Raw genomic sequence first — 20,904 nt, 5'->3', positions numbered from 1 at the left:
TGTTCCAATAAAACTTTGTTTCCTGAAACAGGCAGCGGGCCGGATTGGGCCTGTAGTCCGTGGTCTGCCAACCCCTGAACTAGCTGAAATGGGGCTGGGGGCCAAAGGGTCGGGCAGCAAGGAGAGTCCAGACAGGGAACAGCACTCACAGAGACCCTGGCAGGAAGGCGCTTGTTGCACGTGAACTCATAGGTGTGCCAGGAGCACAGATAAAGCCGGGAAAGATGGTGTGAGATGAGTGTGGAGGGTGGACAGAAGCCAGGCCTCATGGGGCTTGGTGGGCCATGTTAAGGATTTTGGTTTCTATCCTTAAACGAAAGTGGGAGAAGAATTGAAGGGTTTCAGCAGGGGCCGGTGTGATCCTAGTTGAGACTTGATAGAGGCGGCTGGCTGCTTCTGAGTGGAGAACAGAACAAAGAGAGAACCCGAAGGATCCTGGCCCAGGGCAAGTTCAGTGGGAGCTTGAATTAGGGTGGAGGACAGGGAAAGGTGAGACTCGGGGAAATCAAGTGACTTGCTCAGGGTCACCCAGCCCTGAGGTCACAGTGCTGGATGCTAATGCGGTCTCCGGGTGACACACAACCAGCTCTTTCAGCAGGCGATGACTGCGGTCAGGGGCCCCGGACAAGCCTTTCCCATGGTGCATTGCCGAGGGAGTGACCAGCTTGCTTACGCTGACCCAGGGTCACACGGCAGACCACACTCATTCAACTGTACAGCAGTCACCTCTCCAAGGGACCGTTGGGTTGCCCATATCAATGTCACAGGGTCTGTTCACTCAAGGCCCTAGGCCCCATCAGGCCTTATCTGTACTTTCCTTACAGCAGTACTTTCAAGCTTGGTCCCTTGGTTGCTCCGCCAGGAATCTTAAACACAGATGCTGGAAGGAAAGGACCAATTCGAGACAGCTATCCAAATAGCGGAAGGAAATGACAGTTCACAATCAGAAAAGAGACACTATGAAAAGTAGACAAATTAACTTATGAAAGCACAGAAATGAGGGTGAGGCCACCACATTTCAGTAACCAATGAGCAGGACAGGATAATAATTGGCTTCAAAATGATGACACTGCACGAAGGTAAAGACGTCCACTCTGTTTAAGAGGACAGCAGAAAGTATAATTCCCTTTGAAAGAATTTTGGGAAATAATTCTTGCAAATAAATAATTAAAACCCTCCCCCTCAATTTTAGCGCTTAAAGGAGCAACATTATTATTTTTTTATTTGAATTTTATTTTATTTATTTAATTTTTATACAGCCAGGGAACGAGATTATTACTAATTTATATGGATTCTGTGTCCTTTGGGGAAGTTGGATAAATGATACTTTCTGTGCTCGTGCAAACACATGTCATATCAGTTATATTTACCTCGATTTTCATATTTGACAAAGCACTTCTAGTTTCTTCTAAGAGCATAGAATCAGTAGTGAGAAGGAATACACATTTGTTTTAAATATTGTGATCTCAATGAAGCAGCACATTGGTTTTTTCCACGCCTCAGCTCTGTGATTCAGGTAAATTATTACCTATGTGGACATCACTTTCCTTACTCATAAGTAGGGTGGCAGTGAGATTCGTAAGCATAAACGAGCGCCCAGCACAGGGCCTGTGAGCGTGGTCGCTGGAGCCAGCTTGCCCGGCCAGCCAGAGCCCGTTATACACTTCTCTTCCCAACTCGGTGTCCCGTGACTGCATGTGGGTAGCTTGAAGTCAACCATGGTGGGTGTGTTTACACCACAGAAGTGGGCAGATCAGACAAGGCCTTTTTTCCTGGAGAGCCAGTTTTTAAACGTTTCCTAGCTTGCCACAGGTGGGCCTTCAGCCGCTCTTCATTCCTGCACTCTTGCCTCTCTCTGACATCATGTTTTTCGTCTGAGTTGCTCTATGTGCTCTGCTCGAATCCAGCTTGCATCAGAATCACTGGAGAGCTGGCTACAACACGTACTGCTGGGTCCTGCTCCTAGACTGTCTGATTTAGTCAGTCTGGAACGGTGCCCAAGAATTTGCATTTCTAACACTGACGTTGCCGGTGCAGGAACCAAAGTATGAGACGCTGGTCTAATCTACTAAACTGGAGTCTACAGTGCAAAGTGTAGCGCACAGAAGAGATTCCCATCTTCTGTCTCTGACGATGGCATGACAAATTCTATGAATACTCACCTTGTTCTTGGCACATATACCATCAGATTTAATCTCCTTAAGAACCCTAGGAAGTAATCATTACTATTTTAACCCCCATTTTATAGATGGGGAAACTGAGGCTCAGAGAGATTAAGTAACTCACCCAGGGTCACACAGCTCATAGGCAGAGAAGCCAAGTTAAACTCAGGTCCTCCCACTCTGGGGCCGTTGCGTTCGTGGTACAGACTGTGGGAAGCTCAGTGGTGAGTAGAGGCTGGAGTCAGCATGCCCAGCTGTGCACCCGCAGGGCCACATCAGCCCAGGGGGTGCCTTTTTCTTACCTGCCTTAAGGTGCTGTATGGGCTTGCAGTGGTGGTGTCCAAATCCATACCCTCGCCTCCCTTCACTGCAACCCCTGGAGTCTCTAAACTGGTGGGAAGGCAGAGCAAGTGGGAGAGACAGAAAGCACAGAGAGAGGGGCACGGAAAGACATTATTTGAAGCATAATCAAGCTGGCACATGTGGACATGTGGAAGAGGCTTACAAAGCTGCTGGTCCTGCAGGAGGTGTGCGAGCAGGTGTCAGCGGGGTGGAGCAAGGGAATTTGGCTGGAGACAGAGCCACAGATTGTCGGTGATGAGCGCTGTATCTCCTGCCCACCCCTGGCATGTGTGTGGCATGGAAGATGCCCAGTGGGTGGGGCAATTAGCCTGTATCCCAGGGCACCTGGCTCTGTCTCCCGCTCTCCTTCCCACTGCCTTTCCTCAGTTAGATTGCTCCGGGTAATAGCTGCCAAAGCCGCTTTGTTGGATGAGTTTATTAATTTCTTGGGGGCTAATGGGAGGGTTGGTGGGACATTCATTTCCTGACTGGAGCTTGGGGGCTAATTTGTCTTTTTGCCACATCCCCAGAGGTGGGTGTGGGAGGCGACATGGCTCAGGCTGTTGGATCTGGGTCTGGGTAAATCATTTCTATCCCTGGCTTTTGTGGCAACCTATCTACCTCATGGCTTGGGTCGGACAGGGAGTCTGGAGCTGGGGCAGGCAATTCGTGAGGATTGGGTCCCCTGAGAACAATGGGGGTGGGAAATTGGGTGGGGGAGTGGGGGGGTGAGGTCTTGCTGGTCCTGTCGGTGTGAAGTGCGTGTTTAGATGACAGGACTCTGAGAAGTTCAGTCCTGTCCCAAACATCCAGATGCTGACATCAGGCCTAACTGTTCTTTATGTCCTTCTGTCCAAATCTGGCCCTTCCTATCCTAGGAGACTGTCAGAAGCCAATTCTAGCCATTTTGAAGAGAGGGAAGCAGACTCATTTTACCTGACTTTGTGGATGTAAAAACCCAGGAGGGAAAAAGCCGTGTCCGGGGTTCTTGCTGTGTGGCCGAGACTCCTTTGAGCCTTTCTCTGGTTGGCCAGGCCTACTTATGCGGAGGAGCCCTTGGCATTCCCCGCCCAAGAGACAGCAGCGGACACAGAAAAGTCTTGGATTTAGGAGTCAGCCAGCTCTGTGTTCAAGCCCGTGCATCACCTGCTAGCCAGGTGACCTTAGGCAAGCCATTAAACCTTTGAGCCGCAGTTTCCTCGTAAATAAAGACATCATCACTACTCCACAAGGCTGGTGGGAGAATTCAAAGAGATGATAGGACACATCCAGCACAAGAGGGGTCCGGTGACTATTGTTCTCCTTTCCCCTTCACTTGAAAATCTAGCTGCTCATCCCTCATCCTCCCCATCTCTCTCCCCTGCCGAGAGAGAGGATGAGGGGAAGCTCAGGCCATAACCGGGCCTGGCTGGGCCCTCCTGTGGGCCCTCCAGAGACCAGAGGACACTTGCCTACCTCCTGCTCGTGCCCTACCGACAACAGCACTCAGCCCAAGTGATGGTTTCCCCCGCCTCCAAGTACCGGTCCCTGAGCAGGGTGCCGGGCTGCGAGCGTGAGCAAGCCAGCCCCTCACAGGCTAGCCGGGGAGATGAACAAGTAAACAAAACGTGCAGTAGGACACTGGAAGAGCCAGGCAGGAGGGCCACGAAGGCTTCCTTGGGGAGACTCATCCAGGGTTCAGAGCCCAGGGGTTAAAGCTCAGGTGTCTCAGCTGATGGGGAGGTGACCTCGGGCAAGTTGGGTGGGCTCTTATCTTGGCGTCAGTTTCTTTATCTAGACGGGGCTTCCGGTGTGGGTGTGCAGAGGACACGACTTGTAAGCGAAAATGAACAGGGGCACGTGCCTCACTTTTCTGCCCACGCAGAGGTGGAGAAAGCTGCCCGGCCCCTTCCGGTGGCGTCCTTGCTGAGGCTTGGAGAGGGGTTTTTGGTCATCTCTCCTTTGGCAGGTGAAAGACTCACCTGGGGAGACCATCGGGCTCCTGCCTGGATCTGGAGGCATCCAGCCGGGCCCTCCCCTCTTCAAGGTCCAGACCATGATGTCAGGGAGATGGTTACTGCTCCCTGTGACCCCCAACGCTCTGGCTCCGGGGGAGGGGGGGTGGGGACCAAGAGTGAGATGTGTCTTTATTGCGGTTGGAGCTTCCACAAGAGGAACCCAGAGCCCAGCTCTGGTGGGTAGAGCCATGTGGCATCCATGGAACTTGTGAGGGTTTTCCAGGGAAGCTGCCGCTGGTGCCTGGAGATGCCTGGCAGAGGCGGATGTGTGCATTTCATTGGGTTTCTAGCCAGCTATCCGCTGTCTCTCCTGGTGGCCCACCTCCAACACCCAGCAACAGAAGTGAGTTGCCAGGGGCTCCAGCTAGTAGAAAAAATGTATTGGTAGCACACACACGTATGTGTAGTTATAGAAAGGGTTCCACTGGGAAAGCAAACAAACTCTCTAAAAACCCAATGATGCTGAATTTCAATTTAGGTGACTTTCTAAAATGGGGGAACTGAGTAAGTTGTGGATCTTTTACACCCTAGGAGTCAAGACAATGGGGAAAAGGAAGGAAACTAGCATTTACTGAGTTTCAGCTTAAATACATTCTCACAATGACCACCTAATGTTTCTATTATTCCCATTTTACAGATGAGGAAATACCTTCAGAGAGGTTCAGTCATTTCTGGGTTTACGCAGCGGAGATCCACACTCCTGGGTCTGGCTGGACAATGTAACCTCGAACTGGCACATGCATGACCTCAGTTGGCTCTGAGAAGAAGGCAGGGCAAACGTTACTACCCCCACTTATAGCTGGGGAAACTGAGACTCTGAAAGATCGAAGTAACTTGCCTAGGTTCTCGCAGCCAGCAAAGTGAATCCACCAGGACTAGAGCCTGGTCTTCCTTCCCTCTTCTGGTTCCTCCATCCATTGAACCATTCAGCAAACATTTATGGAAGAGCCTAGTAAAGGCCAGTTCTCTCCAGTAGCCATTCTGGTTCTTATTTAGATAATGAGGCTTATTGAAGGCAGGCTGTAGCGAGAGGGAAGGCTCTGTCCTGCCTCCAGATGATGCAATTCCAGGGGCTCCCTTCCCTTCTGGGTGAGAGAGCATCCCTGAACTGCATTGCATTCCTGATTTCTTTTTCCATTTTCCTCTCCCACCTCTCTCTTAAGTCTTCCCCTCCCCTCGCAGTCTCCCCACCCACCCCTGACCCCCCAACCCTGCTAGCCCCGCCCTGGTCCCGCCCCTCTGCTCTGCACTCTGCATCCCTCCCTCCTTCTGTGAGGTACATGTACCCCCCGCCAGAGGCAGGGGACCGGCCTCTCAGCTCTCCCAGCCCTGGAGGCCCGCAGGACCTCAACAGCCCAGCTCCCCAGCCGCCTCCTCCCCCCACCCCTTCCCAGCCTGTCTCCTTGGTCTCCTCAGATTGGCCAGTGGCACGTGGCAGACGGCCTCAGCATGGACAGCCGCCTCTACGCCTCCAACGTCTCCGACAGTCTCTTCAACACCACCCTGGTCGTCACCACCATCCTGGTAAGCGGGTGCCCCCTGGGCCTCCCAGCTGCCGCTCTCCGGGGTGCCTCCTCCATCTCCAGGCGTTCCCAGCCTCCCCGTGAACAGAAGATGGGAGCTCTAATCACAGCACGGAGGCCACTTTATGACAGTGTAATTAAACTCAAGTTGCTGTTTCATATGGAAATGATATCTGATGAGTTCCAAAGCAGCTGGGGAAGCAGGATGGGGTGGCAAGACAGCACAGTTTGTGGATGCCTCTTCCGGGGGCACCCTGACAGCCAGGGCAGCTGTGCACAGCCAAGGGCAGGGCACCTAGGACACGGCAGGAGAAGTCCCCCAGGGTGGCTCCTACTCTTTCACCACAGCCTGCTTTGCTTGGTGCCTACGTGTACAAGTTACGTCCCTGGCAGTGGACACCTGAATCTCAATGGGTTTTCATGGCCTATTTCTTCATTTCCAGATGATCAAAAGAAAGTTCTCAATCTATAGAGCAAGGGACCATCTGCCTTTTTAATTTGATTCCGTTCTCTTCGACAATTACCGAGCCCTTCCCCCGTGTGCCAGGCACTGTGCTCATTCTTGGAGACACGAAGCTGAGTAAGACTCAGTCTCTGTCCTCAAACAGGCTGTAATTTATTAGATGGCACGAATCAAGTGCGTTCACGGCCAAAGTCATCTTCTTCTCCCCTCCCCCCATCCCTGAAGACTTCAGGTTTTAAAAGATTTGTCCATTAACCAACTGCATGTATTAAGTAATTATTAGTTTGCCCCCTTCCCCCACCTCCTTTTAGCCAATCAAAAACCTATTTCCCTGCCGGGCCCAGCATCTTATCCACAGGAGATAATCAGTGTGGCCGCACTGATGGAATCCCAGCCCCACACAGACTCGACCATTAGCCTGTTCAGCCTATCGTGCTCTTGCTAACTGTGCAAGGTTTGGAAATGTGTCCGTTTCTTTCAGGCTTTCGAGATAATAAAAAGAGCTCAGGGACCTCCATCACTACATTCATGAACTCCTGGGGCTCAGGAGCCCTGCACTGAAATAACTGATCCACTGTGAGCAGAGCAGGATAAAAGCCAGGAAAGAGGTGCACACCTAGCGCCATGCGGGGTGAACAAGAGAGAGGTCCCATCCCATCGGGCAGGTCAGCAAAGCCTTCCGAGGAGAGGGACATTGAGGATGGGCCCCCAAAGACGGGGGTGATGAGGAGGGAGAAGTGGACTAAGGAGAGTGTTGTCGGGCACTCAGGAAATGCCAAAAAGTGCAGGTTTCTAGGAAATGGGCATTGGTAGAGAGGGAAAGGCCTGAGGCTGGAGAAGTGGGCTGGGTCCATAATGCTTAAGGACTTGAAAGTCAAGCTTGTGAGTTTTCCCTTCATTTGGTACGAGACAGGGGGTCACCGAATATTTTCAGTCATTCATTCAGTGAATATTTGGTGGGCACTCCTGTGTGCTGGGCGCTGTTCTAGGTGCTCGGGGGTAGCTAGAGCTGAGGAAGGGGAGAGGGGCTGCTGGCTTCACTGAGAAGGGCAGATCCGAGTAGAGACCTGATGAGGTGAGGTGACAACCACGTGGCCGTCTGGGAAGGAACATTCCAGGCAGAGGGAACAAAGCAAAGGATGGAGAAGGCAGTTCCAGCTCGCAGGGTTTTAGCCACTCCCCATCTCAGCCCAACCTGAGCTCATCTGAACCAACGTGGAAATGTCAGCAGGATTTGGGGGTGGGGGGGTGTCACCAAGCCCCTGAGACCTGGGAGCGTCTGGCTGAGCTGCAGCGACGCTGAGCGACAGTCCTGGCCGAGTGGGGGCAACACGCGCACGATTGCTGGGACCTTCTCCGCCTCTGAAGGACTTCCTGGGTCTGTCCCCTGCTGCCCATCCTCAAGCACGTGCCCTAACATAGGTGTAGCCACCTCGTCACTGGAGCTGCGTGTGGCCTCCTCAAAGGCCCCCTTCTCACTTGTTCAGTCTGTCTCTCCCTAGCCCTGCCCATCTGGCTGCACGGTCATTCTAAAATCAGAACCGTCCTGTCATTTCCTCACTTCAGTGCTGCCCAGGAGCGACTGGCCCTGAGCTTGGAACATAAAACCCTCGTCATCAAGCCCAGCCTGCCGTACCTGCTTCCTCTCCATGCCACGTGGGGTCTGGCAGCATGGGACTGCCTGACACTTCCTCACTGCGTCATGCTGTTCCCTGCCTCTGTACATGCTGTTCCCTCTGCCTGGAATACCCTCTCTGTGAATTCCTGTTTCCACCTGGAAATACTTGTACAGCCTTCACAGCTTGGCTCTGATGTCCCCTCTTCTGTGAGGTCTTCCCTCATTTGCCTCCTGCCTGCTCCCTGCCTCTCACATTTTGTACACACCTTTCTCCTATTAGAGTTGGCGTTTACAGCTCTACCTCCCCTTCCAGAATGAGGGCTTCTGAAAGACGGGGGGGCCTGACACAAAGTAGGAGCCTGATAATTACAATTTTCTTTTCTTTTTCTTTTTTTGGCTGTGTTCGGTCTTCGTTGTTGTGTGCGGGCTTTCTCTAGTTGCGGTGAGCGGGGGCTACTCTTCGTTGCAGTGCACAGGCTTCTCATTGCAGTGGCTTCTCTTGTTGCGGAGCACAGGCTCTAGGCATGAGGGCTTCAGTAATTGTGGCACGCGGGCTCAGTAGTTGTGGCATGCGGGTTCAGTAGTTGTGGCACATGGGCTCAGTAGTTGTGGCTCGCGGACTCTAGAGCATAGGCTCAGTAGTTGTGGCGCACGGGCTTAGTTGCTCCGCGGCATGTGGGAGCTTCCCGGACCAGGGCTCAAACCCGTGTCCCCTGCATTGGCAGGCGGATTCTTAACCACTGCGCCACCAGGGAAGTTCCTGATGATTAGAATTTGAATGAAGGAATTCCCTCCTACAGGGTCAGAGATGTCCCTTAAAAGCCAGTTAAGAGTTTGAGAGAGAAATGGGGACATTGCCGGGTTGTACTTCCTGCCTTTCCGGGACTGGAATTGGACGGGACTCAGAGCTCTGGCACAGACTCACGGGGACACTGAGACTACAGGGTCATGTTACTAGACTGGGAAAGTCAGTCTGACCCTGTGTGTGTGTGCCTGTGTGTGAGTGCATGCACGCACACGCTTGTTCACATATGCACACGTGTGCTCATGAGAGTGGGGAAGGACACTTTTGTGTCAGGCGACATTTAAAAACATGGCCAGTACAATCCAAACGAGAACCTTCTCTTGTGCATGTGTGTGGAAGTCAGTAACTCTTACCAGGAATGATTACCTTAATTTAGTCCCTGGTGGCCGTTCGGGGGATCTCCTTGGCAAATGGTCATCTGAATGATTTATCCCTTAAAACTCAGCACATAGGCCTGTTGCATCCTGCTCCTGTCAGGGTGCAGTTGGGACTTGTGAGCGATTTATTGGTTAACGCCGGCAAATACACAGAATTAGCCGCAGCTCCCACCCCTAGAACACCCCCCTGCATCAGAGCCCGGGTTAAGCACTTTGCCCGCATCACTGCCTTCGTTCTCCCAGGGCTCCTGCCAGGACAGGGCTCCAGGCCAGCACTCGGCCCCCAGACCCTCCAAAGTGCCGGTGAGCACCGCCCCTTCCCACACGGCTCCTCCCTCCAACACTGGCCTCGTGTTTATTTACTCTAAATATGTCAGTGAATTTTAAATTAACTTAAGTGCAGAGAGTTCTCGGGGAGAAGAGTTTTGTGACACTCCTTGGGATCGTTAAAGATACTCTGGAAAAAAAAAAAAAAAGATACTCTGGGAGGTTGCCTTCCAACCCAGGCGTGGAAATGCCCAGCCAAGCCCTGTCGGTGAGGCCATTTCAGCACTTTTCACCCACACGATCCACAAGTGCTGGACGCTGGGGCCGGGGGGTGGGGGGTGCCCAGAGACAGGGAGGAGTCGGTGCCAGGCTCCACGTACGTTCCGCCTGCGAGCCGGCACGTGCAGGAGGATGAACACTGAGTGTGTGTGGCCCTGGCTGCGAGTGCGGCGGGAGTTCTGAGAAGTGGGTTGGCGTCAGAGGTGGCGATGGGACCCCAAGGACAGAGATGAGTTAGGTTAAGCAAAAGAAGGACAAAGAGGAGCCCGTGAGCTGAGGACAGTGTGTGTGGAAGTCAGGGAGCTTGGCCCCGTTTCACTGACATGACAGTGCACTTGGTCATGAATCAGAAGCACATCACCTTCCACTTGGAGCTCCCTCTCCCTGGCACGGAACCTCCGACCTTCCCCTCTTACGCTTCATCACACCCACAAGACCGCTCTCCCCCTTCCTCCCTTTGTGACCTCTGGCCTGTCTGACTCCCCATCTTCCCCAGCCCAGAAGCCCCTTCCAGCTTGAGCTCAGGAAACCAGCAGTTCAGCACTTCCCTCTGTTGGCTTCTAGAATTGACTCCACCATGATGCTCAGCCGTCTCACCTCCTGCCCGTCCCTGAGTCCAACTGTCCTTGCAAGCCCTGCTCCCAGCTGCCCATCTGCATTCAGCCTCCTGGCTCAGCTGGGCCTGGGCAACCTTGGGTTCCTCTCTGCTCACCCCACATCGTGTCCCCCGAGGAACCCTTTCCAGGCCCCAAGGCTTCCCTCCTACCTGCCCCCAGCTTTGGGGGACTGGCACGGTTCCGTACCGCGGGCCTCCTCCCCTCCTCTCTGTACCCACACCCATGCTCCCCACCTTACCCCCAGGCCCACTTCCCATGTTCACTAGACCCTGGCTCTCCCGGGACTTTGCTGCACTGACTAGCCTTCTCTTTCTTCCTTTTCTAATCTCTCCTTTTCTAAGGATTCCTCCCTTTGTACCTACACATGTACTCTGGTCCCTCCCATCCTAAGACACCATCGCTACCACCTTACCTACACCCCGCTGCCCTTGGGCTACCCTCCTATTTAGGGAATCACCCATCAAGGGATCGGTGGATACTGGGCATCCTCCAAGCCTGTTGCAGGCAGAGGGGGAACTGAGGTTTGGAGGGAGACGTGACCAGTAGCATTGGGTGGAGAAGCTCTGCCGGCTTTTGTCTCTGAACCTCTCGACATCCTGGTCGGCCCTCACCCGTGCACCTCTCGTTCACACCCATCCTTGCGGGGTTCTGCCATCCCCTCCCCCCTCCCCACCCCAACCTGCCTTCGAAGGTCTCCAGGGACACGTGACCCAGATGCCCTTTCACAGCCCTGCTTCCTCTCTTTGTGGGAATGTCTGCCTTCTCCTGCTTGAGACCCTTTCCTCCTTGACCGTCATGACCACATTTTCCTGATTGTCAGCTTTTCTGGCCGCTTCTGCTTTGTCCTCCTCTACGGCTGCTCCTCATTTTCCCCCTCGATAAGATCGGGTCTTATCCCTCTGCTGTCCTTCCCCCCGATGGTCTCTCATGTGCTGCAGCTTCAGCCACCACCACCTCTATCCAGAGGCTGCCCATCTCTGCCCCCGATCCTGCCCTCACCCCATATTCCAACATTCAGTCGGATGTTCCCTCCTGGATCGAGGACCAGCACCTCAGATTCAACATGTTCCAAAACGTCTTCCTTTTCAAACCATCCGTGGCCATGATGACGTCATCCTTGGTCATCTGCTCAGGCTCCAAGGGTCTGCGGACGCTACCCTCTGTGCCTGACACCCAACCTGGCATCAAGCCCGACCCTCTCTGTGTCTCTTCAGCTTTGCAATCCAATCTGACCCCAAGCACGGCTCAGGACTCAGCATCCCATATCAGGAGAGGGTCCGTCCTCACTCCCAGACCTCTCGCTTGCTATATAATATTCTTTACTCACATCCTTAAGTCTTTAAAACCCTTAGTGCTTCCCTACTATATATGTAAGGTGCACAGTCGCCTCGTCCTGGCACCCAAGGCCCACGCTGACCCTAATTCATCTTTCTAAATTTATCCACCACCCCTCCCCTCCACACAGCCCAGGCTCCCACTCAAGGGCAGCCCCATCATCCACCGAATGGGCCACGCTCCTTCTCACTCGGGATTTTGCCCTTGATCCTGCCTTTCCCCTGCCCATGAAGCCCTCCGTTCACACCACTTCCATCTGTCCGTGTTCTGTCTTCCTCCGGAGCCCAGCTTGCATCCCACCTTCTCCATAGAACCTTCCCTGGACGTTTCACCAGAGAGACCCTCCTCCCAATGCTCACAGCTGGACGCGTCCTGCCTCGGGTTTGCGGTTGTTCTGTGCATGTAAGAATCTCGCTTGCTCTGTTGTCAGCATACTTGTATCTCATAATCCGCCGTGATCCGTCTATGTGGAATAAACAAAGGAAGGGGAAAAAAACGAAGGAATGAAATGCAGGGTGGGGTCAGATGATGACCTTAAACAAGGTGGAGGGGCTTCCACTGGACCCTCTGTGCAGTGGGACCCTTAGGTGTTCCAGGTAAGAGAAGTGCCTTGAAGTCAGGGAGGGGAGCTAACTGCCACCTCCGAAACACCCCATTACCCAAGCCACTTCCCTCCTTCCACCCCATCTTCTTCCCAACCTCCTGTGTCCCCGACCCCCTCGTCATGTGTGGCTGAGACACCAGGGTTAAGATGAGAATGACAGCTGCCCAGTTTCGCTGCAGGAAAACCCGTATTTAATGCTGAAGGGAAACCACCAGGAGATGGAAGGCAATGACCGCTACGAGGGCTTCTGTGTGGACATGCTCAAGGAGCTGGCAGAGATCCTCCGGTTCAACTACAAGATCCGCCTGGTCGGGGACGGCGTGTACGGCGTGCCCGAGGCCAATGGCACCTGGACGGGAATGGTCGGGGAGCTGATCGCTCGGGTAAGGAAAGAACAGGTGATTTGGATTTGGGGGTGGGCTGGGGAGGGAGCTGGAAGGACAGGAGGTTGTGCTGTATGCTCATGAATCCTCCATTTATTAATCAGTCATGCAGTTTTCATTTATTTGTCCATTCGTTGCACAAATCTTTCCTGAGCTGGCAACGAGCCAGGCACTGATAATGTACATTGGCGAATAAGACCACCTTGATCCCTGCCCTGTGGCTCTCCCCATCCCAGTCTAGCACCTGTAACAGGTAATGGAGGCCTTGATCGCTGAACACGGCTTAGAGAATTGGGGTTCCATTCTTGGATAATCCAGGTGCTTTTTGTTTGTCCTGATTACTTTTTTGGTCATCAGCATCTCTGGCAGAGCTTGGACAGGCCCTGGGAGAGTAGAACACACCCACATCTGTTGACTTTGACACTTGAGAAGTACTGTCAAGGAGACATGGTTAAATAACAGGGGAAAAGGGATCACCTGCCAGAGGAGTTGGTCACAGTTACGGCTCTTTTGTTACTTCTTGTATTATGTTCTGCTCTCCTTAATGTGCTTTTACAGACCCAGGGCCAAGGTGCACTTGGGCAGACTGTAGATTTTCAGGGTGAATGTGGAGACTCAGTTAAAACACAGGTGAGCGTCATAGAGTGTCAGTCGTCGTTAGGTTAGAGCAAGGCTATAGAAAGTTCTTCCAGGGGCAGAGCTCTTGTTTTCTTGGTATATACTGTTAACATCTGTAAAAATTAATTTAGTTGTTACTAATTCACTGTCCATATTTCCATAACTGAGTTTTTCTGCTCAGGAAAGGTGATGGGTATCCAATGTGGAGGGCACAGACCTAGGTTCTTATGGATTGGTTCTTTTTTTTTTAACATCTTTATTGGAGTATAATTGCTTTACAATGGTGTGTTAGTTTCTACTTTATAACAAAGTGAATCAGTTATACATATACATATGTTCCCATATCTCTTCCCTCTTGCATCTCCCTCCCTCCCACCCTCCCTATCCCAGCCCTCTAGGTGGTCACAAAGCACCGAGCTGATCTCCCTATGCTATGCGATTGCTTCCCAGTAGCTATCTATTTTACGTTTGGTAGTGTATATATGTCCATGCCACTCTCTCACTTTGTCACAGCTTACTCTTCCCCCTCCCCATATCCTCAAGTCCATTCTCTAGTAGGTCTGTGTCTTTATTCCCGTCTTGCCACTAGGTTCTTCATGACCTTTTTTTTTTTTCCTTAGATTCCATATATATGTGTTAGCATACGGTATTTGTTTTTCTCTTTCTGACTTACTTCACTCTGTATGACAGACTCTAACTCCATCCACCTCACTACAAATGTGGCACATATATACAATGGAATATTACTCAGCCATAAAAAGAAACGAAACGGGTTGGTTCTTGAACCAATCCATACCTCTCCGTGCTTTCCAAGTGCAGAAGGAGGCCCTGCAGCCTCCCAGCCCGCGCCAAAGTGCAGGGTGCTTTCCATACATTGTCTCTAATCCTCTGGGAAAGTACCTTTTAGTTAGTCATTATCCTCATTTTACAAATGCGCCGCCTGAACTCAGAGAGCTTAAATGACTTGTCTGAAGCCACACAGTTAGGGTGAGACGGGGCTGGCATTTGAACCCAGATTTGTCTAACTCCAGAACCCACATTCTTCCCACCGCAGAACACGACCTCAGCTGCATTGGGATGTCGCCGAGAAAGGTCTGCATAAGTCTAGGCCCTTCCTTCTCTCCTTCCTTTTTGTCCTCCCTCCCTTTCACTCTTGCTTGCTTTTTTCTTTCCTTCCTTCTTTTCTCCCTCCTCTTTATCCATTGAATTAATATGATCTTAACCCTTTATATGTACCAAACTTGGGGTAAAATATACATCTTTTAAATCCTAGTCTTCAAGGATAAAAGTGTTAGTCGGGGTATTAAATAAGTCATCCTTGGCAATGCATGATGAAAAGGTCTGTATAGACAAGAGCATAGAGAAGGTATTTAAGAGCTGAGGTGGGGCAGTGGTGAGGAGTTTGCCTGACAGCATTTGCAGTGACCCAGCTGGGTCAGCGGCGAGACGTGTTCAGCGAGACGGTGAACTGTCCAGTTCCTAGAGTCCAGAGGGAGGCTTTGCTGTCAGGGAGAGGCTTGCAAACAATCAACAGAGGGTTGCAGAAGGCCCAGGGAACCCTGGGAGCCTCTCACAGGGGCAGAGTGAGAGGGTGAAGACTTCCTCAGGGAGCTGTCTGCTGTCTCTGAGACTCAAGACCCCAGCTGACCATGCGCACGCTTCCTTCCGCAGAAAAGGATGTGCTGCTTTTCTCGAAGTCCCAGAGCCCCTCCTGAAGCAGTCCTCTTGTTTGGATCCCCTGGTAGAGATGCAGTCCAGTGGTTAAACCCCAGAAAGCTGAAATGCTAGGCCTTTTCCTTCCCTTCTTACCGATGTCCTCTGTCACCTTGAGCCTGTTTCTTCAGCCCCCTTGGCCTTCCTGGTGATTGGTGGGGTGACTTCAGGGATGTCAGAGTCAGTGCACAGCCATCCCCTTATCAACCCCCAAATGAGCTGTGACATGGACCGGCAGGAAGAGGAGAGGAATCCAAGACTCAAGGACACGCAGCTTCGTACTGAACGACTTGGGCAATCAGACAGGATCTTAAAATTCACTCCAGGTCGGCTTTCAAGTCAAAACACTGCTGCTTTGGTCTCATCAAGACTTGACTGCGTAGTATTAATTAATTAACTAGTTAACCCATTCGTTCAATACAGATCTATCAAACGTTTTCCTCTTTTCTAGACAATGGAGATACAATGGGGGACAAAATAAACGTACTCACTACCCTCATGAATCTTACTAGTGAGAGACAGATATTAATGAATGATCACAGTACGATATTATTAACACAGTGTGTTAAGTACAAGAAGGGGGAAGTAGGAGGAGCTATGAGAGGGTACCTGGAGGGGAGGGGTCCAGCCTTGAGAGGCAAGGGGACAGGGGAGGGAAGGCTTCCCTTGGGAAATGATGTTTGAGCAGGTGTCTGAAGAATGAGAAGAGCATTTCTGCCAGAAGGTCGTCTGAATGCCACGGAGTGGGGGCTGATTCTGGGCAGGAGTGCGTGACCCCAGCCCCGCTCTGCCCCGGGGTTCGACGCTTTGATGTGTCTGCCCCAGTGTTCCCCTAGGATCACAATAGTCCTAAAGCCTGCATCCTTCCTGTATGACCCCTTCCCCAAGCTGCACAGGAACAAGTCAGAGGTTGCAACAGTAGAGCCTTGGGGCTACTTGATGTCCCAACTGGAGGAGACCTTAGAGGTCACTGCACCTAAATCTGTCACTTATACAGATGAGGAAATACAGGCTCAGAGAGCTTAAGTAACCTGCCAAAGATCGCACAGCTGGTGAGTTTAGAGCCAGCATTTAAGCCCGTGTCTGACTTCAGTGCTCGTGGTCTGAGAGCGTGAATCTTGAAGTTAGACCTAACATCAATTCACCCCCTTACTAGCTGGGTGTTCTTAGGCAACTTATTTTATCCTTTCCACTCCACTCCATCCCCCAAGGCTTTAGTGTTTATCTAGAAAGAATTTTTGTAAGGATTTAAAATAACATACACGTGAGTATGCACACACACATAGAAAGTTTGACATACAGGAATCTCTTTTTTTAGAGAGTTTGAGGAATGCAGTAGCTTCCTGGATGTTGGAGTGATGTGTAGTAAAGAGTAGAGGCCTGGGTCATCTCCACTGGGCGTTCTACAGCCTCAATCTTTCACATCCATTGTCACCTGCTTTTTTTTTTTTAACATCTTTATTGGAGTATAATTGGTTTACAGTGGTGTGTTAGTTTCTGCTGTATAACAAAGTGAATCAGCTATATGTACACATATATCCCCATATCCCCTCCATTGTCACCTGCTTACCCAAGACCGCTGGGGTTTGGACATGTGGCACGTTGGTTGCAGAAGAGCATTCATAAGCATATTTTCTGCTTATGTTTAGAAATCATCAGAGCATGTCTTTTGGTGTAAATCCCATTAAAAGTAGGAGTGTGGTTGGAGTGAAAACAAGTGGATTCACATAAAATGGGCCAGGTGGCTGGCCTCTCACCCCCAGGGCTGTGTCTGGGCCGGAGAGATGAGAACCGTGTCTGTTTGGGAGCCTCTTGGGTTTGGATTTATTTTGCTCCAGTCACATCCTTCACAGCTGAGCCCACAGCAGGCCTCCACAGAAGTGGTGGTGCGTCTTGGTGGAGGGCTACTTGGCAGAGAGGAGGAGATGGGCTAGAGCAGCTTGAAGAAGAGGGTGCCCTCAGAACAGCCCCAGCATCCTCCTGTATCACCCCAATACATTTATTTAAAGTGAGCTTTTAATTGACACTGTTCAAGGTATTCAGATACAAAGTTGAATGAGGTAGTCCCTAGGTCACTATTTGATGGGGGACCAGTTGGGTAAAAGCGGAGCGAGAAAGGCTAGGATGGGGAGGTACAGGGGGTGGTGAGAGGACTGGAGGAGGGCCTCCTGACTCTGCTTGTGATGTGTAGGGAAGACGCCTGCAGGAGGTGATGCTTGACTTGAATCTTTAAGGACCAGGAGAAGTTGGCCAGGGAGAGGAGGGACATGGAGAGAGAAGAACATGCCAGGAGGGAAGGAACCAGGGTCCAAGGCGTGGAGACAGGAAGGTGCATGGTAGTTTCTGTTTCAGGTCACTATACCTGGAACAGAGCATGGTGGGAAGCGAGGCTAGGAAGTGGGCAGTGGTCACCGATGAAGGTCCTATATGACCTTCTACAGCATGGAACGTGGAGGGGTGGGACAAGCCTGGAGGTAGGGGAACCGGGTAGAAGGCTCATGTTGCTGCAACAGTTGATGAGAACCAAAAGTAACTTAGGAGTAAGAAGAAGGTACATATTCAGAGGCTATCTTTAAAGATAACAGTTTTTCTTTTATATAGAGGTGTGCAGTCTTTACAAAATATATATGTTTTAAAAGACAAAAAATTACTTGTAATTCCACCATCTAGTAATACCCATGGTTAACATTTCAATATGATCCCTTCTGATTTCTTAATGAGTATGTACTTTACACAAGTTTTTTCTTAAATGGGATCATAGTACATATGCTGTTTTGTAACCTGTTGAAACTATTTAACAGATAAATCATCAGGACTCGGGACCAAACGGATGTGGCCAAGGGGAGAGGGACAAGAGTAGGATGACACCCAGGTTTCTGACGTGGACGTCTGGGTGGATGGTGGTGCCAGTCATTGAGGTGGAAAGTTCAGGAGAAAAATAGGTCTGGGAGGAAAGAGGAGGATGATTTCAGCTTTGAAAATGGTAACTTTGAAAAGCCTTTTGGACACGCAGGTAGGGATATTCAGCAAGAGTTGGCTGGAGTGGGCTCAGCGGATCGAAGCTCTAGGTGCTGGAGAGGATGTAGGTGGTTACTGAAGCTGTGAGGAGAGAAGGAATCCCCAGGGAGAAAATCATACGTTCAAGAGAGAGGTGAGGGAGGAGAGCCTGTGAAGGCTGCTGAGAGAGAGTGGCTAAAGAAGTTTCCCACCTCTTGAAAGGAAGTACAGAAGAGCCTTCATCAGATTTAGCGGTGCAGAAGCCACAGGCAAGAGCGGTTTCAGTGGGTGGCTGGATTGAAATCAGACTGCAGTGGTTGAATCATGGTGTAATACTCTTCAAAGAAGCTTCGCTCTTATGGGAAAGCAAGATAAAGAGTTTTAGCTAGAAGGAGCTGTGGAGCTGGGAGGTTGGCTGTTGTTTAAAACGAAATCGCTTATGGAAGTGGCTGCTGGGAGTTGAGAATGCATCTCTTAGGGATGGAGGAGGGGCAGGGACGGTCACGTGGCTGGAGCACTGTGGCGGTGGGGAATGACAGTCAAGGCGGGCAGGACAGAGAGGGTGGGGGAACGGCGCATTCATGAAGGGGTCTGGAGTCCCTGCCAAGACACGAGCGCTTCTTCCCACAGTGGGTAACTGGGAAGCACTGCAGGCGGGGGTGTGTCCGTCCTGGGTGTTGTCCTGGTCGCCCCCCACATCTGTGCGCTGATCTCATGTTTGAAGCTGCTTTCACACGTTGGCTCTTTCTCCTCCACAATGGCTCTGCGAAGTGAATATCCTTATCCCCGCCCTATGGGTGAGCAGCCTGAGGCTTAGAAATACAGATGATTCACCCAGGGTCCCGCAGCCAGCGAATGGGCACCTGAGTCCTCATCCACAACAGCATGTGGCCTCTCCTGCTGGAATTACAGCCTCGTCCCCCTCCAGTCACAAATGGCGTCCCCTCCTGAGAGGTCCTTCTAGGCAGAACATTTGGAGGATGCCCCGAATTTGGTACCCATGTCTGATTCTGGCCCATAAAGGGATTGCCCTTTATCTTTAAAGCGGAAGAGCTGGACGGATGAGCTCTCTGACCCCTTCTCCTCTCCCCCAGTGTGTGTGAGGCACCCTTGTCGGTTCAGCCCTGAGCGCTGGTATCCTGGAAGGCGAGAGACTGCATCTCACATCCCTGGGGCCCAGCTTGGGAGAGAGCAAAGCACATTCAGGAAGAGAGAGGACCCCCCTCAAGCTTCAAAGCTCAGAACCAAGTACCCTGTTAGCATTCAACGCCATGCTGGCAGAACGGCCCGTTTAGGTTCAAAGAGAAAAGGGCTTTAGAAGGCTTAGATTCAAGGCTCATAAGCTTTGGACATCGAATAGCTCTTACCAATGACATTTTGATGAATTAAGTGTAAATGAAGCTGAAATACCTCATTCCATTTCCCCTCCTGGTTCCCTGGGAGAAAGGATTGTGGAGAGAGTTTGCCAGAGACTTGGTAGACTGGGCTGTCTGTGGCCTTAATCCACTGGGAAAGTTGTCCAGAGACATTTTGCTGAACGAAAAAAAAAAAAAAAAAAAAAAATATACAACTAGTCCCCTGGGATTCCTTTTCACCTTGAAGCCAGAGACTATGTTAACTGCAAATAGGTCATAGAATTCTACTCTTTAAAATCAAGGTACAGATCCAGGGACTAAATAACTGAAAGCTCGACTCTTTCCACATGTGACAGCCAGACTCAGGGACGGCTTTCTTCTCCTCCTTAAAGCCTGGTCTCTGCATTTACTCAAATAGGAAGAGGTGGGCTCCAATTTTAGTTCAACAATTCATTCATTCACTCATTCATTCCTTCCTTCCTTCATCAAAGTGCTCCCTTTCTGACAAGCACCGTGTGGATGTGAGGGTTTGCTGGTAAGGAATTCAGGATCTACTCAAAGAGGTAAACCAAGAACTCCTGTACAGTGTGATACATGCTCTATTAATAATATTAATAATGATGAGAATAACGATGGCTGACATTTACTAAGTGTTTCCTGTGGGCCAGGCACTGTTTTTAGTGCTTGACTATACTAACTCATTTAGTCCTCACAATAACCGAATGTTGCAGGTGAGGAAACTGAGTCGCAAAGCAGATAAGGAACCTGTTCACGGTCACGTGGGTAGTGAGTGACAGGGGTAGGTCTGGTGGAAGCACGGTCAAGGTATGTACAGGTATGAACAGGGAAGGGCTCACCCAGGAAGGGACCACTGAACAGAGTACTGAGGATGGAGAAGCATCATCTCAGTAGAAAAGAATATTCTAGGTGCAGCAAAGGCTGAGATCATGCCAGGCAGTGCGAGTGGTTCTGTGCAGCTGGCGTCAGGTGCTGCAGGGAGCGGAGGAGAGGAGTGCTGTAGGCAGGGGCCAGTCGTGACAGGATCTAAATGGTTGGATACTTAAACTATGTCCAGAGAGCTAATGGGGAGCTATTGAAGAGTAAGGTGGTCTGTTTGTTTTATTCCAGGAGGGGAGGAGTGGCGTAATTGGCGTTGATTCCGGAAGGTTAGTCCGACAGGGAGAGGGGGATGGATTGGAGGTGGGAACGCCAGATGCAGGTATACTCATCAGATGGTGGTCCACTGATGCAGGTGGACGTGATGGGGCCCGAAGGAAGGCAATGGCGGTGACGATGCCCAGGAGGAAATGGGGACAGTGTGGCGTCTCAGCATTTGATTCTAGGACCTACTGCGTGAGGGAGCCCCCCTTTCCTGGAGACTTTTAAGGATGGGTTCAGCTCATCCTGCCTCTCGGGAGAAGAAGGAGGGCTGTTTGACTCTGAGCAAGG

The 20,904-nt window shown here is 51.2% G+C and overlaps 1 protein-coding gene across 1 annotated transcript in view; it reads left to right on the top strand.

The window, feature by feature from the left end:
• GRIK4 (glutamate ionotropic receptor kainate type subunit 4) overlaps positions 1 to 20,904 on the top strand; it is a 208,170-nt gene that overhangs the window by 121,826 nt on the left and 65,440 nt on the right. The window contains exons 10-11 of the mRNA XM_059929277.1: positions 5,918 to 6,025; positions 12,569 to 12,772. Coding sequence (XP_059785260.1) covers positions 5,918 to 6,025; positions 12,569 to 12,772 — 312 coding nt within the window. The remainder of the gene's footprint in view (positions 1 to 5,917; positions 6,026 to 12,568; positions 12,773 to 20,904) is intronic.

Source organism: Balaenoptera ricei, chromosome 8 (assembly GCF_028023285.1).
Source record: "Balaenoptera ricei isolate mBalRic1 chromosome 8, mBalRic1.hap2, whole genome shotgun sequence".
Lineage (NCBI taxonomy): Eukaryota > Metazoa > Chordata > Mammalia > Artiodactyla > Balaenopteridae > Balaenoptera > Balaenoptera ricei.
Note: the sequence above shows the minus strand (reverse complement) of the source record. Positions and strands in the feature narration are given on the sequence as shown.